This window comes from Triticum aestivum, chromosome 7D (assembly GCF_018294505.1).
Source record: "Triticum aestivum cultivar Chinese Spring chromosome 7D, IWGSC CS RefSeq v2.1, whole genome shotgun sequence".
Lineage (NCBI taxonomy): Eukaryota > Viridiplantae > Streptophyta > Magnoliopsida > Poales > Poaceae > Triticum > Triticum aestivum.
Window position 1 is genome coordinate 413,057,846 of NC_057814.1, and position 24,568 is coordinate 413,082,413.

The 24,568-nt window shown below is 52.7% G+C and overlaps 1 protein-coding gene, 1 long non-coding RNA gene and 1 other non-coding gene across 4 annotated transcripts; 1 reads left to right on the plus strand and 2 right to left on the minus strand.

Annotated features, from left to right (window-relative positions):
* The first annotated feature begins 9,615 nt into the window (after positions 1-9,615).
* On the plus strand, positions 9,616-12,961 carry LOC123168785 (probable polygalacturonase). The gene is made up of 5 exons (XM_044586652.1): positions 9,616-10,118; positions 11,246-11,366; positions 11,610-11,784; positions 11,896-11,966; positions 12,166-12,961. Exons 1-5 carry the CDS (start codon positions 9,666-9,668, stop codon positions 12,801-12,803), a joined length of 1,458 nt encoding a protein of 485 aa, XP_044442587.1. The 5' UTR covers positions 9,616-9,665; the 3' UTR covers positions 12,804-12,961.
* Positions 12,962-16,205: 3,244 nt separating this feature from the next.
* LOC123167916 (uncharacterized) lies at positions 16,206-18,575 on the minus strand. 2 transcript variants are annotated; one of them, XR_006484142.1, is made up of 5 exons: positions 17,541-18,575; positions 17,196-17,447; positions 16,639-16,955; positions 16,463-16,543; positions 16,206-16,376 (listed from the first exon to the last, which is right to left on the minus strand). It is a non-coding gene; the product is annotated as an uncharacterized lncRNA (long non-coding RNA). The 2 variants fall into 2 exon arrangements; XR_006484141.1 differs by having other exon boundaries at positions 16,639-17,447.
* A 3,582-nt stretch (positions 18,576-22,157) lies between these two features.
* TRNAF-GAA (transfer RNA phenylalanine (anticodon GAA)) lies at positions 22,158-22,230 on the minus strand. Its single transcript has one exon. It is a non-coding gene; the product is annotated as a tRNA-Phe (tRNA).
* Between the last annotated feature and the right edge of the window lie 2,338 nt (positions 22,231-24,568).

Below are 24,568 nucleotides of genomic sequence, written 5' to 3' on the forward strand. Positions count from 1 at the left end.
AGCGCGGCACCCTGCTGGAGGACCTCAAAGAAACATTCGCCAACTTGCGCCGATTCCAAATCAAGCTCAACCCCGAGAAATGCGTGTTCGGAGTACCAGCCGGCCAGCTGCTAGGCTTTCTGGTCTCCGAACGCGGCATCGAGTGCAACCCTGTGAAGATCAAGGCCATCGAGAGGATGGAGATTCCCACCAAATTGCGAGATGTGCAGAAGTTCACCGGGTGCCTTGGCCTCCCTAAACCGCTTTATCAGCCGACTAGGAGAGAAGGCTCTCCCCCTGTACCGACTCATGAAGAAGTCCACTCACTTCGAGTGGAATGACCAAGCCGACCAAGCCTTCCATGAGTTGAAGAAGATGCTGACCACTCCACCTGTCCTGGCAGCGCCGACTGAGAAGGAGCCCATGCTCCTCTACATTGCCGCGACTAGCCGAGTGGTCAGTACAGTTGTCGTGGTCCAGCGCCCGGAAGAAGGCCGAGCCCAGCTAGTCCAGAGGCCGGTGTATTATCTAAGCGAAGTACTATCCAGCTCAAAGCAAAACTACCCGCACTACCAGAAGATGTGCTATGGGGTGTACTTCGCCGCCAAGAAGCTGAAGCCCTACTTCCAAGAGCATCCCATCACGGTCGTGTGCACCGCCCCGCTTGCCGAGATCATAGGCAGCCGGGATGCATCCGGCCGGGTGGCTAAATGGGCCATTGCATTGGCACCGTACACAATCTTCTACCAACCCCGCACCGCCATCAAGTCCCAAGCATTGGCCGACTTCCTCGTCGACTGGGCCGAGACCCAGTACCTACCGCTGGCTCCCGACTCTACCCATTGGCGGATGCACTTCGACGGGTCCAAGATGCGCACCGGCTTGGGGGCCGGCATCGTCCTCACCTCTCCCAAAGGCGACAAACTCAGATACATGCTGCAAATCCACTTTGCCGCCTCCAACAATGTGGCCGAGTACGAGGCGCTCATACATGGGCTCCGGCTAGCCAAAGAACTCGGCATACGACGGATCCTGTGTTATGGCGACTCAGACTTAGTGGTCCAGTAGTCATCTGGCGACTGGGACGCTAAGGATGCAAACATGGCGAGCTATCGATTTCTCGTCCAGCGGATCAGTGGGTACTTCGAAGGGTGCGAGTTCCTTCACGTACCAAGGGCCGACAACGACCAAGCAGATGCCCTGGCACGGATCGGCTCCACCCGACAGGCTATACCAACCGGTGTCTCCCTCCAGCGCCTCCTCAAGCCGTCCATCAAGCCGTCTCCAGAGTCGGACTCTATCTTCGTACCGCCTGTCCCCGATGCAGCCGGATCCGACTGGAGGAACCCCGCAGGCGCCACGGCGACTTCGACAACCGGCCCGGGGACTGCCGTAGTCGCACCCGGCTCAGGGACTTCAGAACCCGGCCCGGGGACTGCAGCAGTCGGCCCGGGGACTGCAGCAGTCGGCCCGGGGACTGCAGCAACACAAGAAGCGGTGGCCGACTCCAATTCCACGCCACCCGACCCACCCACCCGAGTCATGGTGGCGTACTAACAGAAGAAGAAGTCACAGCTCCATCATGGGCCCAGCCCATCCTCAAATTCCTAGTCAACAGAGAGCTGCCGGCTGATGAGATCTCAGCAAGACTAGTGCAACGACGAGCCGGAGCATATGCAATAATCAACAGAGAGCTTGTCAAGCGCAGCGTCACTGGAGTCTTCCAGCGCTGTGTCGAGCCAGAAAAAGGAGTGGCAATCCTCAAGGATATCCATCAAGGCGAATGCGGCCACCACGCAGCCTCAAGATCACTTGTGGCCAAAGCTTTCCGCCACGGTTTCTTTTGGCCGACTGCTTTGGAAGATGCCAAAGAGATAGTCAAGAGCTGCAGAGGATGCCAAGTCTTCAGTTCCAAGCAACACCTGCCGGCTTCTGCACTCAAGACCATTCCCCTCACCTGGCCCTTTGCCGTCTGGGGACTGGACATGGTGGGCCCTTTCAAGACAGCCCGCGGCGGCTTGACACATCTGCTTGTCGCCGTGGACAAGTTCACCAAGTGGATCGAAGCGAAGCCGATCAAGAAGCTGAACGGGCCGACTGCCGTGACGTTCGTCACCGACATCACTACTCGGTATGGCGTACCGCACAGCATCATCACCGACAACGGCACAAACTTTGCCAAAGGAGCACTGGCACGTTTCTGCGCGACGCAGGGTATCCGACTGGACTTAGCGTCCGTTGCCCACCCGCAGTCAAACGGCCAGGTCGAGCGAGCAAATGGACTCATCCTCTCCGGCATCAAGCCCCGACTGGTTGTACCACTGGAGCGATCGGCCGGCTGCTGGCTCGATGAGCTGTCGGCTGTCCTCTGGAGTCTGCGTACTACCCCTAACAAGTCAACCGGCTTCACTCCGTTCTTCCTTGTATATGGTGCCGAGGCTGTCATCCCAACCGACATCGAGTTCGACTCGCCTCGGGTCACCATGTACACGGAGGCGGAGGCCAAGGAAGCAAGAGAAGACGGTGTCGACCTACTGGAAGAAGGCCGGCTGTTAGCACTCAGCCGGTCCGCCATCTACCAGCAGGGGTTGCGCCGTTACCACAACCGCAAGGTCAAGCCAAGATCTTTCCAGGAGGGCGACCTTGTGCTTCGGCTGATCCAGCGAACAGCCGGCCAGCACAAGCTCTCGGCCCCCTGGGAAGGCCCTTTCGTCATCAGCAAGGCACTAGGCAACGACTCCTACTACTTGATCGACGCGCAAAAACCAAGAGCACGCAAGAGGGATGACTCCGGCAAGGAGTCGGAGCGACCATGGAACGCGAACCTCCTGAGAAGATTTTACAGTTGAAAGCAGTATGTATCATGCTACCCTTTTGTATTAAGTACGAAACAACAGGCCCCCCGAGGAGCACTCGGGGACTGCCTTCTTTATCTATGAGTGACGAGTGTCATATCCATGAATGTATTATTACATTTGATTTCCTGTCTGGCACCGGGTTCGACTAGTCGGCCCGGGGACTGGCCGCCTTAAGCTATATTAAAGTTCTACCTGAAGTCAGACAAGTAGTGTGCCGGCTCCCGAGTCCTCTCTTGTTGAAAGTCGCAGCTCGAAGAACCGACTGTCCGACTAGCAAGAGCCAAGGCAGAAAGGATGCCCACACGAAAAACGGCTAAGGACTAATGAACTTGTATAGCGAAAAGACGGCCTCCAACCACGCTTGCCGGCTGTCAGAACAGCCGGCTGGCCGGCTTCCCAAACACTTCGCTATAATCCAACAAAGCTAGAGTACTTGCCCTCCCAATGGCCAAGCACTTCTCCAGCCACAGATTGCAGAGCAACTGTCTGACTGGGGAGGCGGCAACCAAGGGAGGGCGGCAAAGGAAACAGCAGAAGGATGAAAAGCAAAGAACAAGGAAAAGCCAAACACATGCATAGTCATATCTACATATAAAGCCCCCAACAGGCCGGCAATCAACATAGTTCGAATACACCCCCAGTGGGTGGAATTGTGCAAACTTAACAAAATATTGTTCCAAAAGTGATAAGACAGGAAAATAAAGATAGCAGACTAGACTAAAGGCGCGGTGTGGGAGCCGGGTTGGTTGGTGGAGATGGCGTCACCAGCTGAAGGAGTGGCCGGCTGGCGGGTCTCGGCTTGATCATCGCCGGCGACAGGCGGTGCACCCACGCGTGCCGTGTTGCTGGAGGCACGGTCAAGCTGAGGCTGGCCGGCCGCTCCACCATCCGGCCCGGCGTCTTCACCCTCCTCCTCCTCCTCTTCGCCCTCGTCGCTGGAGTCGATCTCCTCCGCCGAGTCTTTGTTGTCTGCCGGGTTCAGCCCGAACCATTCCTCCGGCTGGGCAACACCGTTGTCGTCCACCTTAGGGGCGAAGGCGCTGGTGTCGGTGTAGTCGACGATCGCTGAAGCCCGCCGGATGATAACCGACCGCACCGGCTCCAGCTCTGTGTCGGCCTGCTGCCGCCAGGTGGCCAGCTGGTCCAGACTCAGCCCGGGATACCAGGCCTTGACGAACTCCAGCGCCCGCCTGGCGCCGGACCGAGCCGCCGAAGCCTTCCAGGCTTCGAAGCGGCCGACCGCCACCTCCAGCCAGTCGGCAGTCCGACTAGGGGTGCGGGGAACCACTTCGCCAGGCCAGAGGGCGGCCAACATCTGCGCCCCGACACGTTGAAGCCGGCGGAGCAGGCGATGAGCCGGCTGGAGACGGGCCTGGATCGCCAAGAGCTGCTCCTCCAGCGACCGGCGAGTGTTTGGCGCAATCTCGGCGCCAGCCTGCCTCTGTGCCTCGCGGCGGGCCTCGATGATCTGGTTGGCGGCGGTAGAGTAGCCAGGGAAGTACTCTGCGCAAGAAAAAAAGAGAAAGAAGAGAAAACACCAAGTCAGAAAACGAGCCAAAAACGGCAAGCGGCAAGAAAGGACGAAGAAGAAGGCGGCTTACCGTCAACCAAATCTTCGATCTGGCCATAGCCATTGTTCAGCGACTGCTTCGCTTCGGCCCAGCTAGCCGCCTCTGTCTCGTACTCGGCCTGGAGGGCGGCCTCGCTGTCCTGCACCGCCTTCAGGGCCGCCTTGTGGCTCTCCTCCTGGTCGGCCAACCTCTTGGCCAGGCGGTCACGCTCCTGCGCCAAGGCGGCAAACTCGGCCTCCTTAGCATGAAGGGTGGCCTGAGACCCTCCCAGCTGCTCCCTTAGACTGGCGTTAGCCGCTGCAGGGATGGCAGAGAAAAAAGAAGCAATAAGAAGAAGTCGTCAAGGAAGATCGGACCCGACTGCTCAGCAGTCGGCCCGAATCTCGGGGACTACACCCAGTGGGTGCGCTGACGCGCCCCCACATGAGATAAAGGACGAAGCACTTACCCCGGCTCTCAGATAGGTCAGCAGTCTTCTGGGTCAGTTCTCGAGCCTGGGAGTTGAAGGCAGCTGCGCGGAGGTTGTGGTAGTCCTGCAAGTCAGGCAGGAGAGCGAATGAGAACAAGAATAGCAACACAAGGTCTGCTAGGGAGTTCCAAGCCGCCTGCTCAGCAGCCGACTCGGAACTCGGGGACTACACCCAGTGGGTGCACTGACGCGCCCCCACGGAAGAAATCAAGATAAAAAAAGCAAAGACAAGAAGACTAACCCGGATGGCCGCCCGCGTCGCAAGGAACTCGTCGTTGTACTTCCTCAGCGCCGTAGCCTGGGCTTGAAGCCGGGTCCGGACATCCTGCGCGGCCACATTCATCACGGCCGTCCCTCCGCCCGGCGTCCACCCCGAGCTGGCGCTGGCCGCCTCCATATCCTGGGCCGACGAGCTGGAGCCCGCGGCCGGCTGCGGCTCTGATGCAGCCTTCTGCGGCTCTGATGCGGCCTTCCCTGTGCACTGGCGCGACGGCGTCCGGACCACCAGATCAGTCCTCGCGGCCGGCTCGCCCCCGGCTGATTGCACAGGCTGCAGGTCAGGCCGGCCGCCTTGAGTCGCCCCAGTCGGCGGGGCCGGTGCCGCCACCCTCTCCAGGATGACGACGTCGTCCTCCCTCTCCAACCCCGGTTGGTCACCGCCGGCTTCTTCTGGCGGGGGCTCCAGGGCCCCAGGCGCCGCGACGCGCAGTGGGGTGACCAGGAAGGCCCCCTCCGCCATCGCCGCAGCCGCAGCCTCTGCTTGGGCCTTGGCCGCGGCGTCAACGCGCGCCTTCGCCGCCTCCTCCTCCTGCGCCGCCTTGGCGGCGGCCGCCCTCAATGCCTCCGCCTCCCGCGCCTCCCGCTCCTCCCGCGCCTCCCGCACGTTCTGCTCCGTCGCCGCCTGAAGATCTGCACGGGGGTCCACGCGGCAAGTAGTGCTCCCAGATCATCCCAGTGACCCAACGACGGAGGCGGCAGCAGCCCGCTCGAGCGACAATGGAGCTCTGGTTTTTTGGGGAAAGGACGAGGATTCAGGAACTACCAGAGAAAAGAAAAAAGAATACACGAAGGAGTATATACTTACGCCGACACCATCTGCGGCTGCCTCACCGCCTTGCGGAAGCGGGCCGCCTTCGCGGCCGCCTCCTCCCTCCTGGTCGCCGCTGCCCTGCTTCTGGGCTTCTTGGGCCGACTGCCGAACAAGCCCGGCGCGGCACGACGCTTTTGCCCGCCGCCCCGAGCAGGCGGCGCGGCGGAGGAACCCGCGTCGTGGCCAGGCGCCGGCTGGCGGCATGGGACGACTTCCGCCTCGTCATCGTTCGGCCAGTCGTCGAAGCTGACTCCAAGCCCGGAGCCGCCTGCCTCGCCGCCGGCTTGGCCACCGCCCGCCTCGGTGTTGTCGTCCATGGCGGCCGGCCCCAAGTCGGGGTCCTCCAGATCGTGCTCCGCCCGGTCGGGGACGAATCGGCGCTCCGCGTCCGACCCGCCTACAGGTCGAAGAAGAGGGCTCTGTCGAGACAAGCCGACTAGTCAGAGTCGGCCAAAAGGAACTCGGCGACAAAACTGAGAGAGGAGAAAGAAAAAAAAGAACATACCGTGGGCGGCGGGTGAGCTCGGCAATACGGCTCCTTGCCAAACTGCCACTCTGCGGAGAGCTTGCAGTTCGCAAGGTAGTTCACCATATGGGCCACTTCGTCGTGCGGCATGTCTTTGGTGCACATCCGACTCGGATCGAGCTGGCCGCTCATCTGACAGATCAGATGAGGGCGGCTCTAGAGCGGGAGCACCCGGCGCGTGACGAAGGCGGCCAGTAGGTCGGGCCCCGATAAGCCCTCCGACTGGATCATCACCCACAGTCGGGCGACAGTTGCGGCTCCAGCCGGTGTCAGCGTCACGGCCCGATAGGACCACTGGGGCCGCCTGCCCGCCGGTGGGCCGGCTTCGTAAGCCGGCAAATTGACGTAGTCGCCCTGCGGGGCGACGTTCTTCACATAGAAGTATGACTTCTGCCATAGCTTCACCGACTGGATCAGCGTGATGACGGGGAAGGGGTTGTCGGCAGTCACCCTCCGCATCGCGATGAAGGCACCACTCTGAGCCGGCATGCCCTGCATACGTGTGCCCAGCTTGGACTGAAAGAACTCCCCCCAGAGCTCGAGGGTGGGGAGGACGCCGAGGTAGCCTTCGCACAAGGTGACGAAGGCGGACAGCAGCACCACCGTGTTCGGGGTGAGGTGGTGCGGCTGGAGTTGGTAGAACTCGAGAAAGGAGCGGAATAAGGCGCTCGCGGGCAAGCCGATGCCGCGCAAGAAATGCGAGCGGAAGACTACCCGCTCGCCTTCCTCCGGCTCCGGCGTGATCTCCTTCTCCGGCGCGAGGCAGACCCGCACCTTGTCCGCGCCGGGCAGCCGCCGCGTCTTGCGGAGGAACTCGACGTGATCCTCATGGACGTTGGAGCCGTCCCAATCCCCGCCGTACTGCATCGCGGCGTAGGGCTGGCGAGAATGAGCGTGGCGGCGGAGAATCGAGTGGTAGAACGGCGCGGTGGCGAGGTGCTGTTGCAAGGAAGAGTAGAAGGAAGAAGATGGCGGAGAGGAGAGGGGCGTGCGAGCGCCTGCCGTTTCCCCCCTCCCCCTACTTATAGCTTCGCACGGTGAAGCCGAGGAGGCGAGGCGTGGGGTGAGACGTGGGATTAACTACACCCACTCCCCCACGCCCCGTGATTATTACGCCCTAAGGGCGTGCCGAAACCGCCGCAGGAAGACATGCGGGCGGCTTTGGGCCACAGAGAATCCGCGCCTGGGCCAGGGCGTAGGAGTGGTGGGCCCCCGACCTGCGGCGACGTCTCGTCGCGCGTGTGGGCTGGCAGGTTTTTTAGCCAATGGATGCCACGTGGTTCGCAGGCGGCAAGTGGCCGGCTCGCGGCCCGGTGCGCGCGCCGGCAGACTCCCGCCTTCCGACTTCAAAAAATTTCGCCAAGACGGCGCGCCCAATCGAAGCCGAATCCCGGCTGCCGACTTGTCAAGATAGGAAGCTGACCGAGTTTCTCGACTTCCTCCAACCTCGAAGCTCAGTCAGCTTCGGGGACTACTGTCGGAGTAAATGGCCACGGGTAGCCTAACCGACTCCCCTGGCCCCTCAAAAAATTATCAGCCCATTTGAGCCTTCAAGCATTCGAAGCACTGGGCCGCCTTCCCCCGGCCGGCTATCCCAGGGGCCGACTCTCAGAAGGCGACCCAGTCCCAGAAACCTTCCCCAAGAAAGCTACGAAATGGTCGACTCCAGGAAGCCGGCTCCAAAAGGACCGACTCCCAAAAGCCGGCCATGAAGAACACCGACTCCCAAAAAGCCGGCCATGAAGAACACCGACTCCAAGAAGCCGGCCAAGATCGCACCCACCAAGACTGTGTCCACATAACGGTGACAAGACGGGGCGTGGTCGCAGTACGGCCCACTACCCCCGAATCCCGAAGCAGGCATGGCCACAGGACGCCGTACGGGTCAGCCATCTCCCGTCCGGCTCGGCACTGTAGCCATGTTGGCCTCAACGTCATCCACGACAGACGCCAGTACGGCCCGCGGGCGGCGGGCCCCTTTAGCCAGAGAGATGCACGAAGGCGGCCCGGCCTCCCCCAGCCGGCCAGGGGCGTAGCCGGCCCCCGGGAGCCGGCTACCCCTTCCCTCGAAACATGCGCCACATTAAGGAGACAAGACGAGGTAAGGCTACAGTGAGGGCCCGCAAGGCGGCACACTGTAGCCACGCTTGCCTCGACAAAGCCCTCGTCATCAGGGGCAAGGCAACAGTAACCAGCCGCCGACAAGACCCCCAAGCGGTGGGGCCGGCCTGTCGACCAAGAGGCCGGCAGCCGGCGGGACCCACCAGTCGGCGGGCCCCAATGGCCGGCGGAGAAGCCGGCGAACACAGACACTGACGGCTGGGACCCGCGCCCAGCCGGATTACAATTGTACACCCGGGGGTAGGCCTATATAAACCCCCGGGGCACCCATGCAAAAGGTTGGTCTCATAGAGTTACACACACCATATAGGGAGGAAAAGGAGAGCTAGCCTTGTTCTTCTTCTCCCTCGAATCCGACGGCTCAAGGAGCACTTGTAGCTACTCATTTTGATCTAGTGATCATGCGGAAACCCCGCAGAGCAGGACTAGGGGTGTTATCTCCACGGAGAGCCCCGAGCCTGGGTAAGATTCGCCGGCGTGCATGTCTTCGCCTCATCCCGTTTCCAGGCACCGGCGACGTCTTACTGGCTCCCACAATGATAAACCATCCGTTGACATATGTCGCACCTACCACCCGACAATTATAGAACATAAAAGCATTTGAAAATAGCCTCCTAATGATATTTTGTCATTGTTAACTTGCATATGCATATAATTAGTAGGGAATAAACGACGGGCACTACAATTGCACAGGCTTGATGGGCACATAAACGGACACGGACACGGACACAGCCACGTCCCAATCATCACTTCCAGCCGCTCCACTATTGACTCGTGACTTGTGAACCGCCTCAAATCCTCGTCCATCCCTACTGTTCCAATTACATCGAACCCGTGGATCCCAACACAAATACTAGATTTTTGTTATAAAAGAACACGGACATAATTTAAACTTGAAACGAACTATTTGAAATTCAAACTTTCGAAACCCGACTACTCTCTCTCACGTGGCGACCATTGGCCCAGCTTGAACGACTCACCGCGCCGGAAGAAACCTATAAAAATCCCTTCTTTCCGCCTCGGCTCCCCCGCGTGACATGATCCATTATTCATGGCGCACGCCACCGTCCAGGGCGCGCCCATGACACGCCCGTGCCCGCGTCCGTCGGCCCCCCTGATCGTCTTCCTCGTCCTGCTCGCCTCCTGCTACCTCGCCCTCACGCGCCTCCCCGCCGCGGCCCCGCTAGCCACCCTGATCGCCCCTTCCGCGGGCCATGGCTCCGGCCACGGCGCTGTGGACAGCTGTGCCGGGTTCTACCGCGGCGCGGGCGCGGCGGGGAGGCGCGCGGTGACAGCGTCGGTGGAGGAGTTCGGGGCCGTTGGCGACGGGGTCACGTCCAACACGGCGGCGTTCCGGCGCGCCGTGGCTGCCCTGGAGGAGAGGGGTGCCGGCGGCGGCGCCAGGCTGGAGGTGCCGGCAGGGAGGTGGCTCACGGGGAGCTTCAACCTCACCAGCCGCTTCACGCTCTTCCTGCACCATGGCGCGGTCATCCTCGGCTCCCAGGTACGTGATCCATCCATTGATCCATGTCCGCTAGTTCCTCTTCCTCTTCTTGTTCTTGTTTCCTTTAATTAATTCACATTTATTTCTTCTCTCAAATCTTGCTACAAATCAATAGTGGACGCTACTGAGTGAACGGAGTAGTATTTTTTAGCATCGGAACTGAAACATACACACATCTACTAAATGCAAATTTATTTTCTGCTGATAAGAACAATCATAGTGATCATGCCTACGATTTCTTTTTCATTTTCTTCTGCACATAGCTAAGCTTCCCAGTAGTACAGAAACTAGAATCTCAATCCATGTTCAAGTTTGATTGGAGGCTTGCTTCAACGCTTGTGCTGTCACTGGTCACTGACCAATGAAAAAAAGAAAGGGGGAAGATGCTGTTGTGGGTTGGAATCCTGCACATGCTCGCAACGGTTGTTGGTTTCTTCCTGTGACTTCTGCAGCTTTGCCACATGTTATTGTTCTAACTGCAACACACTGTGTGTGCCTTTGCTTTGCCCTTACTTCTGCTTGGACTGGCCTGGCTTGATGCTACTATTCTACTCTGTACTTTGCTTGTAGTGCCGTCTCATCTGCTCCATATTGCTAGCACCAAATGGTTACACAAATCTCTTGTTTGGAGCTTTCTGCACTAGCTAGTACTCCATTTTTGGTACATGCAAATTCAGTGGGCATACTAATTTTAAGGATTAATTTACTACTAGTATGTATGGAGAGTTTATGTGAGATGAACTTGCTGAAGAGATTCCCTCATATCAGGATACTGTCTACTAGTGCTTTCATGTGAGTGGCGGCTTAGTAGTGCAAAGTTGTTGGGAAAGAAAGCATGATTAAGAGCGTTAGCTAGGAGTTTGACATTGCTGCCATATGCACTGGCACTACAATAATCCACCACCTTAATATTCTATAGGACAATTATGGCCTGGTTTTAAAGTCCAACATGGCAACAGGTGAGATTATCTTTAAGGGGACCAATCCCCAGACTGTCGAATTAATTAATCATGCCACTTCCTATTTAAGTAGTCGAAGAATCTGTACTAGTACTGCATAAAGTTGATTGTGTAAATTTATTTAAGAAGTGCATAGTGTTGATTGTAGCGTTGAACTGTGATGTGCAGGATCCAGAAGAGTGGCCTCTCATTGCGCCATTGCCTTCTTACGGGCGCGGAAGGGAAAGATTAGGACCGCGCCACATTAGCCTCATACATGGGCAAGATCTAAATGATGTTGTTATTACTGGTACAGCAACTGTTTAACAGTCTCTACTTTCAAATTTGGTCAAGTAAATATAAATTGTTCATGCAAACCAGAGAGCTGAAGTAACTTCCTCTAACAGCCGATTTAAGCACAAATTTCAGTTTGTGGGGCATACTTGTCGAGAAACAGTTTGGAGTATACTTGTCGGGAAATAGTTTGTAGGGTATATCATGTGAAGAATTAGCTTTGACTGTACTTGCAAATTGTTCTGCTTTTCCATGTCAGGTAGCAATGGGACCATAGATGGCCAGGGCAGGATGTGGTGGGAGCTATGGTGGAACCGGACTTTGAACCACACAAGAGGTCATCTCATCGAGCTCATGAATTCAACCAACGTCCTGATCTCCAATGTCACCCTACGCAACTCCCCATTTTGGACAGTGCATCCGGTCTACTGCAGGTTAGTTCATCATGCTGATACAGTGATTATCACTTTGTTTCCTAGTGGAGAACAATCCTCATTTGTCTTTCTTCTAAAACCATAAGCTGACAGCGAATATTTAATATTCAGAAACGTGGTGATTAAGGATCTGACTATACTAGCTCCCCTGAATGCTCCAAACACTGATGGCATTGATCCAGGTTTGTGCACTTAAATTGACAGACTGTTCACTCTCAAAACCTTAAGTACTATAAAATTTGAATTTATGGCTAGTTACGTTTGTAATACAGTACTTCATATGTGATACCTTGTGATGATGATCTTTGCTGTAGTAAATACAAACTGGCTTTGCAAAGAGCAAATTTATCCATGACAGTTTCTCTTTCTGAACAATACCAGACTCAAGTTCAGAAGTTTGTATTGAGGACTGCTATATCGAAAGTGGAGATGACCTGGTTGCTGTCAAGAGTGGTTGGGATCAGTATGGGATATCTGTAGGCAAACCCAGCTCAAACATTATCATCCAGCGGGTTTCAGGCACCACACCTACATGCTCCGGTGTGGGTTTCGGAAGCGAGATGTCGGGTGGGATATCAAACGTGCTTGTCCGCGACCTCCACATATGGAACTCGGCTTCTGCAGTGAGGCTCAAAACCGATGTGGGGCGCGGCGGGTACATAACCAACATCACCATTGCCAACGTGACGATGGAGAAGGTCAAGGTGCCAATAAGGTTCAGCCGGGGTTCAAATGACCACTCCGACGACAAGTATGACCGAACAGCGCTACCGATGATCAGTGACATTCATATTGTCGACATTGTTGGTGTGGATGTGCAGCGCGCACCGATGCTGGAGGCGGTGCACGGTGCGGTTTACGAGGGGATCTGCTTCAGAAATGTTAGCCTGACAGCGATAAGGCGTCAGATACGGTGGCAATGCGAGTCTGTGTATGGAGAGGCGCATGAAGTTTTCCCTGCACCTTGTGAAGAGTTGAGGAATAATGGATCTTCTTCTTCTTGGTGTGGCCTTCCCTGAGCAACTATACAGAACTTGTAAGTTTTTGATGGGTGAAATGGGGTGTCTATACTTGTGTTTAGAGAAGGACAAGGATAGAACTTACAGGCAGATTCAACATTGAGACTTGTATACTTTGTTTTGTAAAAGATCTAGAGGGTACAAAGGTCTTTCAGTCAGTTTATCCACTGCAGATGGGCACAGGTAATTCACTGATCAAATATAGAAGGTAATTATCCTTTCTCCCAAATGTGTCGCCCGACGTGTCTCCCCTTCTTATGTCATCCCTACATATTGAAATATAGTTCATATTAGATTTGTTCTAAATAAAACTTTGTGAAGTTTGACCAACTATATAGAAAAATTATGTGAACACGCAAAGTACCAAATATTTATGATATATCTATGAAAATAAATTTCATGATGAACCTGGCGGTATTGATATGGTATTGTAAATGCTGATAAATTTTTCGGTAAACTTGGTCAAAATTTACAAAGTTTAACTTGAAAAGTAAACTAATTTGCACTACATTTTGGCATGGAGGTAGTAGCAATGTAAACCTGATCATATCCCGGGCCGAGCCCGAAGTGAAAATCCCGAGCCTGGCCCAAAACATGTTTAGTACCTCTCGGCGTCCAGATCAACGGGGGATGGGGTGGAGAGTGGGAGCAAGGTGACCCGGGGGGGGGGGGGGGGGGGGGGGGGCAACTCCATTATCGGGCGGGGGAGGACGCATATCGATGTTGGGTGGACCCGTTGCCTGATCTGGCCGGCGCTGGCAAGCTCAAGGAAGAGATTTTCCTTCTGAATTTTTGACTCGAAACCTCTCGAAGATATATTGTGGTTTATGTATGAAATATTGACCTGATCTGGCCGGCGCCGGCGAGCTCAAGGAAGAGATTTTTATTCTGAATTTTTTACTCGAAACCTCTAGAAGATATGTAGTGGTTTATGTATGAAATATTGACCTGATCTGGCCGGCGCCGGCGAGCTCAAGGAAGAGATTTTTCTTCTGAATTTTTTACTCGAAACCAGCAGAAGATATATAGTGGTTTCTGTATGAAATATTGACCCGATCTGACCAGCGCCGACGAGCTCAAGGAAGAGATGTTTCTTCCGATTTTTTTACCTGAAACCTCCAAAAGATGGTGGTTTATGTATGAAATGTTGAGCATTCTAGAACTGATACTGGTCCAGAGGAGTCTGACTTGTGAATATGCTGATACTTCCTTTTGTGATTCTAGTTAAAACTTAGTCATGCTCATGAGGGGATAGTTCAAGTTTGATGTATATGTTGATGCTTCCACAGTTCAGGTTTGATGTATTTTCCCTTGGAGGGTCAACCGAACAAGCGAAAAGCCCTATGTGGATTGGTTCCCTGCAGGGATCGGTTCTGCACAAATTGCTCCATGCATTGCATGCCCATATTTTTAAAAAAAAAAGGAGGATTACCCCCTGTCTGAGCGATGCATGCAGTCATTTTATTAATTATTCACAAAGACCTTATAAAGTAGTAGATCAGGTAGTCTGAAGCCACCATCTTAGCAACAACTGTTGCTACTCCATTGCATGCCCATATGACGGAAGAAAATTACATGAGGAAGTATTGTCATGATTTTTGTTTCTGAGACACTCAACAAATGCTTGGATGTTAACAGTTTAATTGCAATGTATGGAGGTCTAGCGTCTTATTTCTTTTCAAGTCTAAAGCTATGTCATCCGACAGCTTTCATGGCCACCCTCTTTCATAAATTCAGAGAACACCAAAGTCCAGCCACAGTGGCACACATTCTGATAGGAGGAACGAACCAGCCGACTGAAGCAGCATCCGCAACACTGAGTATTTGCAACTTATTAAGCTTTGATGTATGGAGTTAAATCTCATTGCCGAAGAAAAAGAAAAGTGATGACATGCATTGAGCTCATACACATTAGAACATAGGAAGGCAATACATTAACTGAATCACAGTATGAGTGTACACATTACTAAAACATACAGAAAGGCAACAGTCACAACCAAGTGAAAATTAGACATAGGAACTCCTTTTCATGACATGATTTTAGAATTTTACATCCCAAATGCCACGGGATCTTCAGCGAGGAATTGCTGAGACGTTCCTTGAGGCACTTCGTAGTATTGCACCCGCCTGCTATTGCCAGTCGTCAGGCCTCCAATGGAGTCAGGATAGAGACAGAATGTGGTCAAGCGATACAGAAAGCGTCCCTTCTCCTTGAGCTCCTCACCAGCGCTGTCACCCTCAATCTTGAGCTCCTGGTCAGCGCTGCTGTCGCCCTCAACCTTGGTGTTGTCGCCCTCAATGAAGACGCACTGTACGAGGCAGAATTTGCTGGGTTCGCTCTCGCCCGTTCCTATGTACACGAGGATGGCACTTACATGCCTCTCGGCTGGATCCTGGCTGAACAGCTTCTCCTCGCCGAGTTTCGAAGAGAGCCTGGGGCTAGTGCCATCGATGGGCACATAACAAAAGTAGAGTTGGCCGCGAAAGTGTTGTTCTGTGCTCGAGCACATGTGCCCTCGATATCTTCCCCATTCGTTCCTCTCGAGATTGCCAACGCACACCGTATAGGCCCAGGTATATATCAGGTATTTATATTAATAAACAGGCCGATGGCCCACGCCTCCACCACAGCGGCTCGGAATTTGATGGACGAGGTGGGCCGTGAGACACCAGATTCTGGACTAAGGCAGCTACCAATCGTATCCTGCACATGATCAGATGGAGCATAAACACCGGAAGATCCAGCTGATCTTAAGCTCTGATCCTACGGCTTGGTTCACCATACTCTGCTCCCGTTTATGTAAGACAGCCTCTGCTTCTCATGCTCTAGTATTTCGAAATTCAAATCAGATGGAAACATCGAGAGCGCGCAACCTGCGGCATGCTTACACTTACCAGCAATGCAACCTCCCGAGTTACTGTCATTAAATATTATGCACCAATGAACAAGCAACACTAGAGACACAATCGCCCCCAACAGCCAGGATGAAAGACTGAACCACAATGGATGCATTTGCATGAACTGTTGCATATTGCTCAGCAGTGCACACGCACCAAGACTATAAATTCAGGGTTACATATTCAGAAAACTTACAATTACAAGACTGCATAAATTCAATGTTACATATTCAGAAAACTTAGTATTACCCAAGAATTCAAATATGTATAAATTTAGAGTTACGCTCATCAAATATCCAAGGCAGGCATCACACTTGAACGAAAATTCAGAAACAGTACTAGCATGTCAAACTCTTTCCTTGGATAGTCATAATCCTAGGAAATCCTGAGAACATGGATTCACAAACCATAGTGGGTTTTATCAAACATGGAATCAGGAAAAGTTCAGAATTACAACGTCGAAAATGATGACGGACACACTAGTCCGACAAACATTTTTTTGTCCCATATACTAAGGAAGCACACAGTGAAATGCGTAAAACTGAATGGATTCTTGTGAGCATAGTCCCTTTGATATTGTGTAAGGTGAGCAGGCAGAATATACCTTGCATCTCTGGTCCACCTATTAACTATGTGCTTCTGTGGAATTTCTTTTATTCTGATGAAATCGAGCACCTGAATGCAACCAAAAAACAAGATGTTCAGCATATTTAGATTATGTGATACCTCACATATATTCAGTGGTAGCACATTCAGACTACCTTCGGGACATGGCTACGTAACAATCCCATGTGAGCAAACTGACCACACCCGCATTCAAAGTTTCAAACACCAGCTTCACCCTGCAACATGTTATCAATTAACAACATTAGAAGTAGTCCCGAACCAAACTGAAATTATTGATCAGAAACCACTAGAAGCAAATTTTACTACTCACCGAGCACCCACACACTATCTCATGGATGCACTTTGTCCTCTCGGCATTTAGCCGGCTCTTCCCATACCAGATGCCAAACCCCTTCTCCCATGAGTACAGATTGTAGAAGTTCTACACCTCTCCCTAAGAGTTGAAAGTAGGACCAAGAACCGGTGTGATCACGTTTTCAGCTAGGTTCTCTACGAGCATCTGGCTGCCTTCTCGAACGCACTGATACGATCTGGGCACGGTGTTCTGCTAGGAGCGGCGGCACCAATCCTAAGCCCGCAAAACAGCTACATATAGCATCAATTTTACGAATGCAGAGAGCAGTCAACCTGCAAACACAGGCACATATGACATGGATTTTCTGAATGCAGAGAGGAATCAGCCTGCAAACATGAATTTTCTGAATGCACAGAGCAATCAGCCTGCAAACACAAGCACATACAGCATGAATTTCCTCAATGCAGTGAGTAATCAGCACTTGCTCTAACTGTACAATTTCTTCAGTCATGTCTAGGTTTGTTTCCTAAATCCCTGAATATCGGATGGGATGCAGCTTGTTCTTCACTAACCTCGTGTTCCATCCCGGCGCTTGGGGATTCATCTTCATCGTTGACAGCTCTGGCGGCGGCGGCGGCGAGCTCTCCCTTTTGTCGGCTGCCGCCTCCTTCGCCGAGAAGATTTGTGCTTTGCCCCTGTCCTCCATCCGATGTTGCGCCGCCTCGCGCTCCGCCTGATGTGCCACCTCAAAATCCGTCACCGCAGGGCCATTCACAACCACAGGGGCAGGCACCAAAGTCTTCCCTAGCTCAAGCAGAGTGGATCTGAAACTTGGAAAAAAAGCCGCCCTCTGCATCAGCTAAGCCAGAGGCCTAAAAATGGAGATGGCATCGCCAGAAAAGCAAAGATCCAAGTACCTGCCGACAGTCTGCATCAGTAACACCATCCTGCAGTCCTCGGCTTCCAAATGATCCACGCGCTGGGCGAGAAAACTCTCGCTCCTGCAACCAGTACACAGGAAGTGAACTTCCCGAGCCACGGATCAGATGGCGCCGTCGATTCTGATCCACGGCTCACCTCGCCGATGGCGGGCGGCCGTCTACCACCCATCACAGCCGCGTACGTATTTCCCAACAGTATTCATTTTTTGGCACACCGCAACCTCACGTATAAAAAAAATGGCTCCGATCCGGAAGCGCTAACCGACGACCTCGATATCGAGCGCATCTGAGCTCGCCCTCAGTTACTCCGCGTCCTGGCCCAGTTGGCCGAGGGTGTCCGGTTCTTTGGAGAGTCCGACAAAGGCATTGAGGTCCTGGTCAAAGTGACCACGGCCATCGAAGGGCAGCGCCCAGCTGCCAAGTCGTTTCCACGAAAGTTCCACCATGTCAAAGGCGAAGGTGGCCTCAGTGGCGTCTATCTTGGTGCTGACGACGAAGATCCACGACTGAGGCTGCACGGCGTAGGAGGTGACGTCATAACGCCCGAACGGCGGTTCCGGGAGCTGTTCCCACGGGCTCTCCCCGCCGTGAGAAGAATCCAGCGGGGGGTCCCGGTCCCAGACGATCATCTCGAAGCTGCCTAGGCTCAGGCAGAACAGCTTGTCGCCGTCGGAGAAATAAATGGGATGACACGGATAAAACTGCCCGGGGAAAAGGGTGAGGCTCCGCTCGCGGACGTCGACCATGGTGGTGAAGCCCCCGATCATAGAACAGTTGCCCTCGTAGTACCTGCTGTGCATGGCCAAGATGTTGGTGCCGAAGGCTGACACGAAGTGCTGCGGCGCCCCATGCCTTGCCTCCAAGCGCAGGAACACCGGAGGCGTGGGCTTCGCGTCGGCCGGGGCTGAGATGGCAGAGCCGGAAGACGGGATTATTACCTCGCGGATGCTGTGCCCTCGCGACCAGTCATCGAAGACTAGGTAAACGCTAGGCATGATCCTAGTTCGTCCTTGCTCGTCGCCTTGTTGATTACCCTGGGACGGGATTCGTGGCTGATATAAAGGGACGAAACCTTAGGAACGTCGGACAGAGCTATGTATCGCGGCTGCAAGCCTGCAACGCTGACACCTCCCGTCGCTCACGCTGAACCCTCGCTAGCTCGCTACATGGGCCGGGCCCAGCGCGTACGGGCAGCCACGAGCGAGAGCGCCGCTCGCACACGAGCGACCACACAAGCCTCGCGCCGCTCGCTAAATTATTTTTTCTCTGGTTTTTTCACTTCGTTTTTAACTCTTTTCGTCCTTTCTGTTTTGGGCAATTTTTAGGAACTTTCCAGAACCTTCTTTCACCCGTTTTCCTTTTCTTTTTTCTGGTTTCCTCTCATGGTTTTACCGGTTTTATTAAAATAAAAAATATTCATAAAGATGTATGGATTCAAAAAATGTTCGTGTATACGAGAAAAGTTCATGGGTTTGAGAAAATTTCACACGAATTAAAAAATGTTCACAAATTTTAAAGAAGTTCACGTAAACACACAAAAATGTTCACGGATTTAAAAAATATTTGTGAATTTGTAAAAAGTTGACGCAAAAATATTTGTAAATTCCACTACTTCTAATTATCTCAACATGTGTGCTTCCATATCATCAAAATTGTTATAGCCATTAGATTTATTAGCTTGATCCACTAGCATCCGTTCGATCTATGCATGGGAACTCTCTAGCATGCATCAAGCATGTGCATGAGTGCATTCTAAGTGGGTTATTTCATTTAACATGCACAATTTTTCATGTTAAGATTTTTTTTGCTCATGCAGAAATTTCTCACGTAGTTTAAAATGTAAGGACTAAATTAATACTCTACATAACCTTTAGAAACTATATATTCAATTCCGTGGCAGCCCACGAGGTATCATCTGATTAGGAAAAATGTTCTCCTAATGCTTGATTATTAAGCATAATGCTTCCTAACAATCTCTTTTCAGCACAAGTAATTATAACCACTGCTCCAAGTGGGCTTATTTTATAATTTGAATGTGGCAGCGGCGGTGTGGCCTCGCATCGACTGTTTGGCCGAATCCGATGGTAGGGGTGAGAGGTGTGCGATGGTTTGGATGAAAATCCTGCTTAACTTTGGTTGGAGCTGGCGACGACGACGCCTGTGGGTGTCGTTCCTCTCCTTGGAGGCGTCGCCGAAGTCTGTCGGCATCTCCTCCTCTTGATCGGGTTGTGGTCTCCGGGCGAAAGCCTTGGTCCGTAGTAGGATCGGCGATGGCGGCGTCTTGACGTCGTTACTCTGTTGAGAGCATTGTGGACGGAGACTTGGCTTGACGGTTCTGTGATGTGGTTCTCCGGTGCTTGCTGCTGGTCCGAGTGATCTTCGTGGGCGCTATGTACGCTGCTGCCGGTGCCCCAAGACGATGGCTTTGTTCAGGTCCGACCGAGTCCCGCTACCTACTTGCCGTCTCCTCTTAGGCATTTAAGGGTGGGTAGCGCGTTGGCAAAGAGAGCCCGGCTGAAGTTGTTGCTCTTAGTGGTGTTCGGCATTTGTTGTGACGCGGCTAGAGGATTGGTTTAGGGCAGGCCCTTTGCGTTGTGTTTGTAATTGTTGTGATGGCTAATCTGTTGATTAGTTTGGGTGTGGAGTCTTGCTACACTTGCTGTTCGCGGCAAGTCGTAGTGTCTTGTAATTCAACTTCTGCCTTCTATAAAAATATGATACGCCTAGGCGTACTCTCGAAAAAAAAAAGAATACATAGGCATTAGGTGAGAAACCCACAAGATCTTCGGTAGCCACTTGACAGATGACAGTAATATCGCCATATGGAGAATGTAAGAGCAAAATCCCGGTTGTACATATATTTCATCCTTATGTAGAAATGATTTAGTTTTTAATGACAAGAATGCTTCTCCTCTGCAGGTTATTTGTCGGTGTACGCACTCGCTACATACGCGGTCTATACTACAACGGTCGGAGTACCAACCGATGTTCATGCGGTGTGTACACGATTGAAGACTACGGAGGTTTTTTCTCAACATGGATGGCAGCATAACCTACGGATCGATCCATCACCCCCTTCGACATAGGCATAGTGTTGGTCTATTAGACTCTACTGTTGCCGATTTGTCGGTTTTTATTTCCTGAATTTTTGTCAGACCTACCTCTAGATTTAGCCGTGTGCATCCTAATTATGTAGATGCCGGGTGTTACTCATAATACTTTGCATTCGCTTGATGCTACATTCTGAGATAATAAAGTCACCCTTTATGAAAAAAATACTAGATGGCATCAAGTTTCAGCATCTCAAGCACAGTCCTATAACATTTTGAGATTTTTGTCGGCCAATATACATGTTCATAAAACAAGGACACATAGCATAATAAATCAGGACACTTGATTGATGCACTTCTAGACTAGGAGACAATCATTTAGAAATCGGACGCATCGACCAGACACTACTGAGACTCATGATGATAGCCCTAGCATCCCACCGCTCGTGTCGTAGCCCACATCGTCATCCTCCGACACGATGCTTTCAAGCAAGCAGGTACTTCTCAAACTCCTTGAGGTAATCCAGGAGCAGCACGACGATGAAGAGAAAGAACCCACCAAGGTAGTTGTTGCTGCCACCGCCCCTTCTATTGTCGTCGTCTCCTATGCCGAAACAGGACAAAGGGAACTAACCACTTCCACTGTCCAGAATAGGCCCTTGAACTTTCCCTAAAACGGTAAACAATATACCATAAGCAAAATTAAGTGGATTACAGCGACGGAGCTACGGCTAGGCCAAACCAGGCTATGGCCCGCCCAGCCTAACGAGAATTCAATGAAGTAGTAGTGCTAAATTTGGGCATGAGAACATAAAGGAGTTCAGGCCTATCAGCCCGTGTACTGTTCTGTATAAAGTAATCGCAAAGTGCCTTGCAAACAGACTGAAGCCGGTGCTTGGAGATATCATATCAGTGAATCAAAGTGCTTATTAAACATTTTTCTGGAAGCAAGCCAACGAGCACAAATGAAGTTACAGCTAAACCACGGTGGGAACCTCCAGATTTGGACCATGCTAAATTAAACATTGATGGTTCTTTTGTGAAGGAAGACGGCACGGCGGGGGCTGGTATGATTTTGCGTGATCATAATGGAGCAGTTATCTTTGCTGCAACACGAGTGATCTCCAACTGTTGTGATTCCTTGGAGGCTGAGATGACAGCCATGGATGAAGGGCTCAGGCTTGCACTCCACTGGTCAGACTTGCCGCTGATTGTGGAATCCGACTGCACCGAACTGTTACAAATGGTGCAATCCAAGGAGGTGGATCGGTCAAGGTATGCTTATCGGGTTAGTGAGATCAGGCGGCTTCTGGCTCACGAAAGGAACATTAGTCTAGCGAGTGTGGAGTCATACCCTTGTGTCTATAGGTCGCTCGCAACAACCGTACTGCCTGCTGGCTTCGTAACTCCCCTATGGAGATAGCTAGCATAGTTGACTCGGATTTGTAATCACGATGCTTGATCAATGAAAGTTCCTTTCCCGCAAAAAAAAACCGGCTCGTTGCAAAAAAAAAGTCGCAATCCAAAAAATTAAAAAACCCCATGCGGTGAGCGTGGATCGAACACGCGACCTTCAGATCTTCAGTCTGACGCTCTCCCAACTGAGCTATCCCCGCTATTGTTCGTTTCCCCACGTATTTACCTTTTATCATAGTTTGAGCATACCAACTGTGAAAGCTCATATCGGAAAGAAGGATGCAAACTTAGAGTGTGTCCTTTTTGTATGGCGCGATAATTCATCAGGTGTGTCCTTCTTTGTGATCAATTATCTTTGCGCATTTAGAGTGGATACGAACTCACAAACATTATCTTGTACACTCTAGACATTTGGATGAACAAAAGGATGCAAATCTAATCGTTGAATCTAACTGTAGGTTCTATCACTTACCCTTCTCTAAATACAAATACAGACATCCCATCACAAGTCAGGAAAATAGTTGCAAGTTCTTTACAATAACTCTCAGGGAAGACCACACCAAGGTTGAGATCCGTTGTTCCTAAACTCTTCACAAGGTGTAGCGAAAACTTCCTCGGTTCTCTCTCAGGCTAACATCGAAGAAAAACGAGCAAGTTAAAATGTCTTGCAGAACGTCACACCAAGAGGAAGATCCATTGTCTATCATAACATGGGAACAATCTGTACTTGTCTATCATGCTCCTTCTCAAGGAAGTAATTTACCCAAGAAGCAGTAAGAACACTGGTGGCATTCTTCAGTACTCAGGTACAAAAATATTAAGTGTGGAAAACAAATTTTATGGAATGCTCCGTATTTCTTTTTCAAGGAGGAAGACCCCCGGCCTCTGCATCCGGGTGATGCATGCAGCCACCTTATTAATTATTCACAAAAGACCTTACAAAGAAATACAATAGTAAGTCTGAAGCCACCGTCTAGGCAACATCTGTCGCTACTCATATCCAGTTGATGAAGGGATGTTGATAATCTGGGCCTAATACCACAGACTCGCAGCCAAGTCTAACATCTAAGACCTGAGGCCCCAACCTAGCCACTTGCCGGGTCTGGGGCACACACTGGTCCGGCGCGCTCTCAGAGGCCGCCGCCACCAACTGCCACCGCTCCATCTTCCGAGATGTACTGACACATCAACCTTGCTTGGTCTAGCTGTCGTCGACGCCACCACGGCGCCCAACGGCACCACCTCCCTGCGCGCGAACAACTGAGCATGTCGCGGTCGCCACCGATACACCTCAGCACCATGCCGCTAAGCACCACCAGCCGACACAGCTTGAAGTCTTTGGAAGATCTGTCGTGCGTAGAACCTGCCGACCAGGCATGACAAAGTGTAGCACCTGTCGGTCAGGCATGCCTTGACATCTCCACCGAAGCTCCGTGCAAGACGAAAACGCTCCACCTCCTGCCTCTGACTTCCAGTGCTGCTCCACAAACGATGCTCCCAAGAAAGAAACGACACCGCAATGCCGCCATCGTCCGATCTGGAACACCAGATCCTAGGTTTCCCCCGGAGCAGCACGAGTGGGTAGACAGTAGTTACACGACGATGCCTTCATCAAGGTAACGGCGTACAACGCCGCCATCGCCTGTCGCCGGCTCGGTTTTCACTGGCAACCATGTCTCCCCAACTCGCAGCCGGGACTAGATGATGGATCTCGAGATCCAAACACCCAGCCTTTGGCCGGCCACCTCCGACGAAGAAGATGATCATCACCGCTGGCTACACCGGCCAAAACAGATATGCCAGAGGTGCCGTTGAGCAGTCCACCAGGCCCTCGACGCCGTCGTCGATTTAAAGCCCGATGACGCGCCGCCGCCCAATCCAGGCCAGCCGCTGCAGGAAGCCGCCCGTGGCCCGAGGCAGGGCCGACCACCGCCGCCGTCGTCGATCTAAAGCCCGATGACGCGCCGCCGCCCAATCCAGGCCAGCCGCTGCAGGAAGCCGCCCGTGGCCCGAGGCAGGGCCGACCACCGCCGCCGTCGTCGATCTAAAGCCCGATGACGCGCCGCCGCCCAATCCAGGCCAGCCGCTGCAGGAAGCCGCCCGTGGCCCGAGGCAGGGCCGACCACCGCCGCCGTCGTCGAAGCCATCACCGCCCTTCTAAATCGGCCGCACCTCCATGCGCGTTGGCGCCCCGCCACCCTGAGACGCGGGAGAGAGGAAGGACCCCCGCCACCGCCAGCGGCCTCCTGGCACAGGCCGCGGCGGCGGAAGGAAGGGAGTAAGATGATTTAGGCCCCGGCGGCGGCTAGGGTTGGAATGCTCCCGTATTGCCAGGTGAGTACCAATTTCTTCAAAGGTCTGATGTCCAAACTAACTAATCGACCCTGAGTAGAGCCAGAGCCGATGAATAATCATCATAAATTTTAACATTGAATGTCAACACAAATGCACATTTAATCCGAATGAACTATTTAAAAGTCGAGTTCCAGCTCTTGAACTTGGAAAAATGTCAATTTCACACGTCAGGTGAACACTAGT